The sequence below is a fragment of the Cryptomeria japonica genome, chromosome 2, assembly GCF_030272615.1.
Source record: "Cryptomeria japonica chromosome 2, Sugi_1.0, whole genome shotgun sequence".
Taxonomy (NCBI): domain Eukaryota; kingdom Viridiplantae; phylum Streptophyta; class Pinopsida; order Cupressales; family Cupressaceae; genus Cryptomeria; species Cryptomeria japonica.
The window spans coordinates 598,045,887-598,059,064 of NC_081406.1; the positions used below are offsets into that span (position 1 = coordinate 598,045,887).

Below are 13,178 nucleotides of genomic sequence, written 5' to 3' on the forward strand. Positions count from 1 at the left end.
TGTGAATTAATATTTAATTTTGAACTCTATTTTTTGAACAAGAGACATCAAACATGTAGCAGATGTTAAATTGCTAATACGGCTTGTGATGGCCATATAAATCTGTGCTGAGTTTGTGATTTTGATGTTCAATCTTCACATGTTGCAAACTTGAAATTCGACCTGAAGCTGTTGTTGCTCCCTTGTTTCTATAAAAGGGAATTCAGGGTCATTTGCAAAGGGTTTTGAAACTTTGTATTCACTTTTGCAATTGGCATGGAGAATCACACAGATTGGTGTATTACTATTGAATGAATTGTATCATATGGCTATATTTTGAAAGAATTAATGAAAATCTAAGTTCTCGACATGTGTATTACTATTGAATGAATTGTATCATATGGTTCTAAAATGTATCACACAGATTTGAGACTCAAACATGTATAAATAAACAATAAACACCTCTGTATCAATAAACACATTATGGTTTTTTTTATTATGCTATTTTAAATTTGGAAATAGAAAGTTGAAAAATACAATTACAAATCAATATTAAATTCTAATTGCAAAAAGTAATATGCTTTTGTAATATGAATGATGAGATACAGTAATAAGATTAATAAATACCAATCTCTTACAATTGCCATTCATCCTCATCAAATTTAGTGCTTTCTTGATTCTTGTATGTGGTTTCTTCACTCCGAGTCTGCATACCTTCGTTGAACTGCATCTCAATGCTACTAGTAGGTCTAGTACATGATTCAATAGTCCCACTTTGGTTTGAAGTGTTTCCCAAACCTCTTCTTTCACATTTGGACCTCCAAATTTGCAGTGCCCTATCGTAAGGAAAAGTGTGGACATCATACCTAGATGTATAGAGCCTCAAGCAATTTTCTAAATTTTTGTCTAGTTTGTTTCTTAGCTTTGATTTTAGGAACCCCAAAGCACTGAAAACTCTCTCATCTTCCACAGAACCCAATATCATGGTAAGACATAAATCAGCAAGCTTCACATATTCTGGCATTGAATCATGCAACGTTGAGTTCTCAGCTATAGATTTTCAAAGCCTTGTTATTGATCCCTCTTCGCGGGGGTTCTCCATTTTGGCATATTGTTCTTTCATAGTGTATGCAAAATGAGATGATTGCTCTTGAAGATGATTTTTGTCTAATATTCAATTTATAGTTACTCCATTCAATTCTCTGGATATGCAAAATTGTTTTATCAAAGTCAGTAGCTTACTTCGAAAATCAGCTACATTATTGAAGCTCCAATAACGAGGAAACACAATAGACATGGCTTTGAGTAGGTTGTCAAGAGGGAATCTGCTTCTAATTTGTGAGGAAAGATCATATGCAATTTTCTTCACAGAAGTAGTTACAGTCTCAACAATCTTGTCGAAATCTTCCCTTGTAACTCTTGCTTTTTGCTTCCTGGGGCGCGTTCCTGGTTCCTCAGGGTCGACCGGGGCTTAGAAGTGCATTGGTATCTCAACTCCCCGTACATTGGCACATACCTCCCCGTCTGCACCGATTTGTAAAAAGTTATCAGGATTGTTCAAATCTGTGAGTGTTTGCCACTTAACAATTTTTTCATCAAATAGTGTTGGTTGATTTCGATAGAGATTGTCGAGGGTCATGCATGTCATCTTACGCAGCGTAGCATATTCTGCAATATACAGAGCTCTTTTTTGGGCAGCCTTCATAATATTCCTCATTTCCTCTAGCATGGATAAAAGAGCTGCTAAAGTTAAGAGTGTCTGTAAATTACTTAACCTGCCAAGAAGTTCAAGAAATTTCGGTTGATCTGATTCGTCACGAGTTGTGTGAAATATTCCAATCAAGGATGGGTATTCTAAAAACACTCGATGCGTTGGACCATCCAAAGAGATCCATTTGGTATCATTATCGTTGAGAAGCTTGTTCCCATTAGTTAATCCATCAGCAAAGTGTTGAAATTCCATAAATCGCTTGGGACTTCGACAGAAGTGTGATTAGAGCTCTCTGATTAAAATTTCAATTTTTTTAACCGAAGCAAACTTGCTCACAATTCCAAAAGCTAGATTCATTATGTGAGCCATGCAGTGAATTGCAGTAATGTACAGTGCAAATGAAGTTTCAATCTTTGTACAAAGACCGTTCCTGTGACCTTGCATTACTAAAGCTCCATCTGCTCCAACACAAACCAATTTTTTGGCTACCGTCATGTCATCCATACCTCCATATTCAATTAAACTTCCCTTTACTAGTTGAAATAAATTTTCCGTTGTCGCACTCTCCTTCATTTTAGCAACAGATAGTAGATGAGGTTGGCGGGTATGATTCTCTACAGTATAAACATGCATGCATACCCATGAAGTATTGTCTACTGCCATAACTTCGTCTAAAGAAAATGCAATGAAGTTTGACTCTCTTATTTTTTCTTGTACATCTTCTTTTTCAACCTCAGCAAGACAATTTGCCCATTCCCATCCACTGTTTACTGACAAGTGTCTATTAGGATAGTTAGGAACTTTCAAAAATTGTAATAAACCACTAATTGATGGGAAATATGTCATAGCATGCCCTCTGCTCAAAATATGAAAAACAACGCTTAACTGAACAGCTTTTCCCAGTTGTTCTATTTGCATTGCTTTTCCAAAAACAACTTCAATAGAACCTTTAACTTCAACAGGCTTCGTCTGTAATTTCTCATGAAAATAATACTCTTCGGCATTCTTCACATGCTTACATTCCTCCTTTGTTTTCCATCTTATCACTGATTTTTCAACCCCGTCTATCATTTGTTTTTCATAAACTTTACCCATATGTTTTTCTATGGTGTCAAATTTTAGCTGCAACCTAATTTCCTTGTTATGTTTCCAAGTGCAAATCTTACACCTGCATTCTATTGGAGGCTTGCCTTCAATTGGATTTTCCACTGGTTCAATGAATGGATACTTTGATGCCCAATTAATTTGAAAATTCCTCACTGACATATCCCACTCCTGATCCTTTTTTGATTGTGGTTCACCCTTTTTTGATATGGCTTTTCTTTTCCCCTTCCATGCATTATCATCAATGGCATTATCACCCAAGTCGATTATATCATTCCGACTAACTTGGGTATCTACCAAATAATCTTCTTCAAGATCATCCTGATCTGAGATATCAGGTTCGCCGCCGTCTTCAACATGCGGTGCAGGTGGCGAATTTTGTACTTGTACTTGTGATGATGTACCTTCCTAATTTTCACCACAATCTTTTCCAATGCCAAAGTACGAAGACAACGTTCTGCTTTTTGTTGGCCTCTCTTGGCCTTCCCCACATTTAGGTTTCCTACCCCTCTTCCTGTTCGACATCTCCAACGAAATAAAGGTTGCCAAAAAAATATCAATTTGTTGAAGAAGCAATAATAGACTATAATGTATAATATACCACTTCAAAAATATGACCGCTCACCTTTAGGCTTTAGGTCACTAGCAGTCGCCAATGCAGTCAACAACAATGATTTTCCTTAGTCTGAAACTTCGCTATTGATCAGTATTCAAAGCCTAGAACCCACCAGATTGTGTTGAGATAGATCTGATCTTTGCATGTATTTATACCAATCCTTATATGGCGAATTCTGTGGGAATTTTATATGGTATACAAATATTTGGCGAATCTCGCGTAACTATAACACGACTTATGTAATTTTCGAGGCGATTATAGGTCGTCCAAATAATAGGCGAATACAATATAGTTGGCAAAAGTTGGGGTGAATGGAGACACGCGTCGGCAAGATGTTGGGCGAATTGGGTCCCCCTGGCTACAAATCTTCACATGCCTATAGGCGAATTAAGGTCATCTATTAAGGCAACCTCCGAGAGTGTAGGCAAAACAATTAAATTTACCGTGTGTCCACCATATATTATATTGGTGAAATCATCGCATAGAAACATTTAATTGCATAAAACATATGGCGATCGGGCCGTGACTTTGACAGAAATTGATAATGTTCTGGCGACATGGCCACCCCCAGTCAGTACAAAATATTCACCATTTTCGACATGGCCGAAGTTAAAAATTCGCCATTGGCGAATATTCGCCACTAAAGTAATCTCTGCCACTGGGTTGATTTAGTGTTGATGCAAATTTAGTTTCTTGGCCTTGTTTTTGGTCATTTGTACATTGCTATGGTATTTTGAGATGAGAGGATGGTTGATGTTTTTTGAGTACTTGGATAGTAGCATGTTGTTTATCTTCTAGTTTTAAAGATTTTGGTTCTATTTATTGTTGTTGATATTGCAAGTGTAATATTTGATTGTGTTAGACTCATAGATGATCTTCATTTAGGATATGGTTATCACAATGTCATGTGTGAATCGGTATCACGATTGAATGGGAGTTGTTGGTATTGATGTGGATTATTTGTGATGGACGATTTTCTTTAGTGTTTGTAGATGTTTGGAGGTACTCTTAGATCTTGTTTCTTTAGAAGGGTCTTTCACATTTGCAAGTTAACTATTAGGATATAGTTATCTTCATGAAATTGGATATGTTTACATCTTAGAGCCATTAAGGACTCATAAAGTCTTTGGTTGATGTGTTAGTTTGTGATTTGTTGGTTTTGACAGGTGACCATTACATAATATTTTGGTATTATGTCATGATGTTCTTTTGATACTAGTTGGAGTATTGTCATGATACGAATTCTTTTGATAGCATGACATGTTCATTGGAGCATATGATCTTCTTATGGGTAGATGGTTAGATCATGATGTCATTTTTATGTTCTGAACTCAACTTGATTGGAGCTTTGACATTGATCTTGTTTGGTTCTCTTTGTATTGATTACATGATCATTCTTTCTCTACTTCATGATGATGTTATCTTTTATTTGGATTTTGGGATTGATTTATTGTGTTCATGGATACTTAGAGACTAAGGTGAGGCTTGGAGTTCCTTGTGATAAAAGACATGTGCTGAGATTTAATGATATTTCATAAGGAAGTTTGAGGAGCCCACACCTTGGTTGGACGCGAATCCAACATGGACCTATGATGAGAGTGTCCTTGGATGATTCATGATTACTTGAATATCTTGGATGAACATTCTCATTCACGAATCTTGGTCTACACAGTGGTTTACTACTTGAGAGGTATTCCCCATTGTTCACTTTAGGTGCATTATGATTTATGCTTATCTTTCATAGATATGGATCTTGAGGTATGGATAGATGACTAGCTATGGAGGAGTCATTTGAGGGATGGATAACATGTTTATCTCCTTGTGTATATGGTTGATATTAGGGTATCATTATAAGGATGTTAGGAGATGGTGTATTGGGTTGATTTCCTTCTTTGGAAATGATTACTTTGGGTTTGATCTTCCTTGTTTTAGATAATATCATATCTATGATGGTGATATCTTATATATATTTTTGTTTGAGCTAATGAGATTGAACATTTAGGTGTTGTTCAGGCTTTTTGTCAAGGTTGTGAAGGAGACCTTACTTGACATAGCTTAGCACTTTGAGGTGTTGGCAAAAGGAAATGATTGTGATATGATTTATAGGTTTTATCTTTGTTTTATGGCTACTTCATGGAGGTTTATGGCCACATGATTCAGTGTGATGGACTTGGGAGAGTTATGGTGACATGTTATCAGATATTACATAACAATGTGTTGCATATGCTGATCATTGCAATTGTTCTTTATTACTACATGTTTTAATTGTTTTGCCACATCTTTGGTATAAGTGTTGTTTTTTAGACTTGGTATGCCATGATTTATTTTCAGATTTGACATTACTCATGCAGTGGGAGTTCTTGAATGTGTGAGTTGTTCATTGATTAGTTTGGTACAGGGAGCTTGTGATTGCAATTTATGGGTTGATATGTTATTGACATGAGTTCTACTAATGTTTCAGATACCTTTGAGGTATGGGTGATTAGATGGGTTAGTGATTTCTAGTGTTGCTATTTCAAGTCGTGGGATTTTCTGTTGCATGTTAATAATTAGTTGTGGTTGTTGTTCTATCTTCTTCTGGGAGGAATTCTATGAACTTTAGAGTTGTATTCTTGTAACGGGTTTGAAGTTGCATATATTTATGTTGTTGTAAAGCTTGTGAGCATAATTGAGGTTTGATAGCAGTTTGTAGTCTTTGTTATCACATGGATTCAATGCTTGTTTTCTTTCGATTGGTGCATTTTCACCTTGGATTGTTCCTTTTCTTCCATAGGCCAATATGTTGAAAGATGAGAGGAGTTCTTGCTTGATATGGTAAACATCTTATATGCTATTGCAAATATTTTGTTGGAGCATGGGAGCATGCTAGAGATTCATATGGTTTCATGGATGGTTATGATGTATCTCTTTGTTTGGCTCTTTGCAATTAAATCTTGTTCAAATTGGTCAGAGTAAGGTGTTCAACACGTGGAAGAATGTTGGGAATTAAGGTGTCTCAACCTTAGCCATTCCTGAAATTGTATTCATTTTAGAAAATGATATACAATTGTCATTTGCATGCTTACAAGTGGTTGAAAAATGTGCCACAATGATTTGGATGACCCTCTTTTTTGGCTTTGTTTAGAAACCACTTCAAACTTGTATTTCTCTATATATTGTATGTCTTCTGTGTGGGTTTTAAAGAGAGGAGCAAGGAAATTGTTCTTTGCAAAGTTATGTTGTCAAATTTCTAGAAGAGCAAGATGTGGACTCCATTTAAAGGATTAGAGTCTGCAAGTGTATTGTAACAATTTGTTGTAGATTAATACATTGGTTTAGTGCTTTGTAGTGTGGGATTTTTTACCTAAAAGGGTTTTCCCCACATATATTGGTGTTTCTTCTATTCTTCTTCTTTTATGTTATTGAAGTGTTGATTTGCATACCATTATGGTACCAAAATTTGTTTAGATATGCTAACTACATTATCTTCCCTCTAAGGGTTAATGGATGGGAAATTAACTATGCATGTCTCCACTTTAATGGCTTAATAGTATTTGCTTCTACCAAGCTAATGAAATCGGATTTAAAAGAAAAATGTTGGATACTAAAGGTCCATACTAGCTCTCAAATGGCTTTTTGGGTTCGTCTTTCTCTTTCAATGAAAACCATGCAGCTCAAAAACATAAATTGACAAAACTATCAACCCCACATTTATTTTTAGTACTAAATTTCTCAAATAATATTTTTCCAAGTGCAACCCACGCATAAAATATCTAATCCAATGTTACATACAACTTTGCAAATTGACCCAAATAAATATTTAATGTGGTTAAACACCTCTCCTCATGATGCACCACAAATAAATATTTATTTTACATAATTAAAATATGTTTATGTTAAATGCAAAGTGTACAACACACATCCCTAACAATATGATGCAACCAAGCACTATCATGTGGACAACCAACCAAAAACGAAAATTGGAAGCTTGAAGATATAGCTTAGATGTTTAAATCATTAGAAACAAAAGGGAACCAATGGTAAAACAACAAGCATCAAGGGATTTAAACTCATGACTTATGTGATCTCACCCTGGCAACCAAACACTATTAAAATAAAAACTCAATGCAACTATACACATAAAGAAAGCACTCTATGAGGACAAGGTTTTTAGCTAAAGACCTAAAAGATAAACTCGAACAAAGAATAAATTCCTTCAAGTATTTTCCTTTGGTGTTATATTAAAGGAGAAGGTGAAAGTGAATTCTAGCATTTGAACTTTGATACCCAAGAAGGATGATTACACCTTTAAGAATAGTGAGATTCAAACACTTCATGCTTTTGTGTTGATTCAAACAAGGTGATGTTAGAGCTTCTAGTTACTCATGACAAAAGACATCTTGAAGTTAAAATTGAATTATTGTGTTATTTTTTATTAAATCTATCCATAGGGCCAAACATTGTATTGAGGTATTTCATAGTGTTTAGGTTTAGGTTTAGATCCCTCTGTGTACCATGGAGAAAGATGGTCAAAGAAATAATAGACTATGCTTGTGATAATGTTGTTAGTGTAAAGATCTAAGAAGTCAATTAATGTCTATTATGTGTGTGATTATTTAAATATACTTAAGATTTCTACTTACAAGAACCCATCTCTCATGAGAATGAATGATAAGTCTAACTCATTGACCCATGTTTCATGAGTGGTGCTTACAAAAACCCATCTCTCATGAAAACGAATGGAACATTTAGCACTCATTGCATCAAAATGATGCTCACATAAGTGATGTGTTAGACCTTCCCAATAGATCACCCATCCTAATACTACTTCAACTCGAATCCACTTAACTTACAACCCCATTAAAAAAAATAAACTTAAAAATAGAAATCTACGAAGATTTATATACCCATAATCATAACGAAATGGCTAAGCAGCACCATTAGTATTAAGTATACCACCGCTAACTGCATAGACGTTGCCTAATCATAGTACCATGGGATCTTAGGCATCGATACTTTTTATATGGTTTGGAACAGCAATTTGCCATAAACAAACACAAATTCTATATCATTAATTTTGCACAGTGAAACAGAAACCAAGATGTGAAAAGAATGTTTTCAAAATATTTAAAGACAGTGCAATCAGGTGCTCTATAAATAGGTTATGCTTGAATGAATTGGGAGATCTGTAAAAGAAAGGAAAAGGAATGCAGTCTCTGTATATCATCCTGCTTAGATTATAGGTTCTAAATATCATACAATTTCCACAAGAAAAATCTGTTCAAATATCTTTATTGTTTGGAAATACATTGCATTTTAGATGGCCTAGGGTTTGAAAGGGGGTTTGTGCACTTCCATGGCGGAGGAGAACAATTGCGAGGACAGGAATCGCGTGGAGTAGGAGTACTTGGCCGTGGAGGCATTTCCTCTTCGTCTTGCTCACTCTCATCTTCAATATTATCATCATCACTGTCATTATTACCATCACTGTCACTGTCATCATCATCTTCAATTTCCATAATAAAGGCCTGTTCATTTTCCCCTTCCTCTTCCCCTTCCTCTGAAAATTCAGCCTCAATATCATCTGCAACTGCTTCACTCCCAATTTCAACCTCGGCCGTTGTCAAATTGTCAGTTCCTTTTCTTCTTTTTTCTTCTTCTTCTTCGCCCTTGAGTGGACGAACAGCATAAGCAGTATTATAAGCGGCCAAACCCTCCATTGTCTGCTTGCGGACATACTCAATAAAAGGAAGATGTTGTAGAGCGGATGGAGCAGGCCAGGGCATGGTGATGGAAACAAGAAAGATCAGATCTCCTACAGAATGGAGAGATGACGGCAATTGCAAGCTAAATTTTTTCCGGCCGTCGCGGTCTGCAGAGTGAAGGGGACTCCAGAACACAGTAGCCATGTCTACCCAGCCAAATTCAGCCATAATTTTTCTAACCCAAGAGCATTTGGCGTCCTGATCTTGATGCTTGGAGCTCAGAGCTTTGTGCAGAACACTTCGGCATAAGGAAGAGTTCACACCACATAAGAGTGCGTCCAGGAAGCTTCTGGTGTCAGAATCCATGGCTTCTCCTCCTCTGGGTTTGAATTTTAGGGTTTTCTTTTCATTTTCTTTTTTTCAAAGTTGGATAACTTGTTTATATAGAGGAGGTATCTAAATAAACGGTGGCGACCGTTTCTTTGTGCTTTTGTACCTCCTCAAGGAAAATCACAATTATAATTGATAAAATCAAATACACCAATAATTTATTTAACCCTCCTCCTTATGGTCTAAATTTAAAGGATGTATGATTGTATTTAGAGACTTCTATCATTAAAATTTTTGAAGTTTTTGTGTAGGCTGTTAGAATTACATAGAATTATAATTAATTAATTATACATGTGAGTAATATAATTTTTGAAAGTAGACATCTCTTAATATTTAAAAGTCAATTTTGAATAGATAATTTAAAAAATAAAATTAGAAGTGTTTGATAAGTTAGATCAATTTTCAAATTGAGGCCTTCCTCCCTCTCCACACGCACTACAATGTCAAATTGGTATTTAAGTTTTATATTTTTCAAATTGATATTTAAATTTTATATTGATGGAGAATCTTTTAATAAAAATAATAATTAATTATAAAATAGTGTATACTTAATTAGTGGATAAGCTTTGTTTATAGGAGAATAAAACAAAACATTTGTGATGTAAGAAGTATCAATAGGGTTGTCCTCTTAGCTTGAAAACATTAACAAATTCTTTAAATGATGAGAAGGTAATAAATTTGACCATATAATGATGACAATAGTTGCAAGGTATATTCATTATTATTTTTTAAAATTTCAAGAGATAAATAAAAGTATAGATACATATTATTACTAACCCACACCATCAACACCACCATAAACATTTTTCGTGCTACATTTAAAAGAGTCCAATAACTATGTAATGACTCGATATTGCAAGCATAAATGTTTGCAATAATTCAACGCCCCCTATTGTTACTTCCAACTATATTCATTAGCAATTATGTCTCAATTACATATACAACAATTTCATTCAATTTGTTGCCACCAATTTTACACCAAATTACCAGCTTCACTTCTAGGTAAATTTACACAATTTTGATGTCTTTGTATTATGAATTAGTCCTTTCTTGCAAGTATCTATAATTAGATATAATATATTTTTTTTAGTTTAGTTGAATAAAACAATTGTTCATAATAGGTATGTTAGTACCCATGTCTTCAAATATTAAAAAAATTTCAACAAAAAATAAATTGTTGAACAATAAAAATTTATTAAAACTTGATAAGGGATTTGAACAAGCTTTTATTTAGAGAAACTATAAACTTAGGATGCAACATTGTGTTTATTTTGGTTCACTTGAATAAGAGAAGTTTTCATAATATATACTATGAATATTCATGTCAAGTCCATGTATGAAAAAACCATAGGTTTTTAACAACAAACATTTTGAAAGGGTAATTATCCTAATTTGATAAAAAAAAAAAAATGATAGTATCAAGGATCGATTTGAATTATTCTAGGATAGCAACTTTTTTACCATTATTTACATGGCATTATAGAACACTGTCTTCATCAAAAAGTAATGCCAACAAACCACAATGTTTTATTCCATTAGGACTAGGCATCTCCTTGTGTCAATCATGTCATATATCTTGTTTATCAAAGACCTTCTTGCCTAAAATTGTAGTAACTAAAAAAAAAATTGGTTAAAAAGATCAGAGTTACTTTTAAATATAAGAGCTAAGCTTGAAATGATTATGTAAGAGATTGATAAACTTTGTTGCTTTGAGATATGCAAATCTTGGCATTTTTATTAGAAAGGATATATTTCCTTGTACGAAATTATAGATTATAGAATCCATTTCATTTACTCTATCTTTTGTTGGAATGCACAAAGGTTAATTTGCCATCAAGATTCTTGCTACCTACATAATGTGCACATGTTTTATGTTGATGTTCTCATCTTTCATGGGTTCATTATAATCTTTGGAGCTGTATGTTCTTGTACAAATCATGAGTTCATTGATCAACTAACTTTCTTAATCAAGGAACAACAATTGATGGAACTATCTATAGCAACTTCATGTACTTATCCTCATTCGGCAATATATATACACACCAAGTTGTTATCATGATCATCTTACTAAACTTTGATGTTTCACAAAATGCACAAGGGAAAAGGGCCCTCTACAATCATTACTCCTAATAAAAGGCTAAATCTTTATCAAAGGAAATGAATGATAAAAGTTCATGTGACCACTGAAAACAAAATTCATCAATTCAATATCAAAAATGGAAATGGATGAATGTTTTGTTTTGATGTAATAGATGTTGAATATACAAAATAAATTATTAGTAATTTCAATGAAATTGCAAATCTAGTATGAAAAGGTTCAAGTTGGAGTTGTGTATGTAATTTCTAGAGGCACTATTAGAGATACAAAAACATTATACAATAATTTGAACAATCACATAGAAATTTGTTTATACTATGGTCCATGAGTTGAATTCGCATATTTGTGAGAATGACCCCTCAATTCCAATGCACCAATTTCAATTCATATTAATCGATGATCCTCTAGATTGGAAAGAAGAATAATAGTTTACTTGTGTTGATATTATTGAAAGTATTAGATATCTACTAATATAAAATCTATAATAAAGTGAAGAGATGGGACAAAAGTTTGAAGAAGAAGCATGACGCTACATGATATATCAACCTTCATTATAATGTCAACTTATTGGGAGCTCTTTGTTAGAAGGAAGACACACAACATTAAGACGTTAAATAATTGGAACTAATTTTGGTAGCAAATAAGAATGATTATATAACCGAGTAGAACAAAAAAGTGATCACATGTTGTCTTCAACGATATTGACCAGGGAACTTGATATACCTAAATTATAGGAGCTAAAATCTCGGTTTAAAAGAGATGGAAGTAACGTTATCCCATCCTCAACAAATTCAATGTCCACACTTGCAAAGCCTAAGAAACATGATACAACCCTAACAAGTCGTTATAAGAGCAATATTCAAATGCATCAAGTCAAATACATTTTTTTATCCATCTTGTCTAATGATAATAGAAAAAGATAAATCATGGTTCTACTCAAGCCATGCTTGAAGGTTTCAATTGATGTTGAATAAAAGGTGAACAACACAATGAGAATTTAAACATTTTTCAATCTCATAAATCATGTGATGAAACCAATAATATTAATGTAACAATGAAGAGATAAATGTAGAAAATGTAAACCATATGAACACCAAATAAACATGGAGAAACTTTTGTAAGAAAAACTCCACTACAAAGGAGGCTCGAGCTTGCATTAATCAAAATAAAGTGTTCACCAATACAATTCACTTACACCTTTAGCAATAATTTGGCAACATAAGAACTTGCATACAAAAGAACCTTACTGTTGAATTCTGCAACACAAGCACCTGCAAAATCAAACAACAAAGAAAGAACACCTTCCACAAATGAGAGCAACTAGAAAGATATGCTCTATTCCTCAAAAGCAAAGATTATAGAATGACTAAAACAATGCATAATGACTTTCTTTGTAGAAAGTAAGGGAAGTCCTAATCTAATATTAGGAGAACTAAAAAAGCATAAGGTAGCTAAATAAAGCTCAACTAAAGAACAACTAAGTGAACTTAAGCAAAAAATGCATTGTTGTAAGAATATAATGCTCTAACACCCCCCCTTAACTGAAACTTAGGGAGAAAAAAACTCTAAATGCATGAAATGTAAGAATAGGTCCCA

General features: G+C 33.9%; 1 protein-coding gene across 1 annotated transcript; it reads right to left on the reverse strand.

Moving 5' to 3' along the window:
* Positions 1–8,489: 8,489 nt before the first annotated feature.
* Positions 8,490–9,546, reverse strand: LOC131063023 (uncharacterized). Its single transcript, XM_057996790.2, has one exon. The coding sequence runs from the start codon at positions 9,458–9,460 to the stop codon at positions 8,681–8,683; it is 780 nt and encodes a 259-aa protein (XP_057852773.1). The 5' UTR covers positions 9,461–9,546; the 3' UTR covers positions 8,490–8,680.
* Positions 9,547–13,178: the final 3,632 nt, after the last annotated feature.

Bases quoted from the DNA above. Each gene is read 5' to 3' on its own strand.
- LOC131063023 (XM_057996790.2), bottom strand. From the start codon at position 9,460: ATGGATTCTGACACCAGAAGCTTCCTGGACGCACTCTTATGTGGTGTG.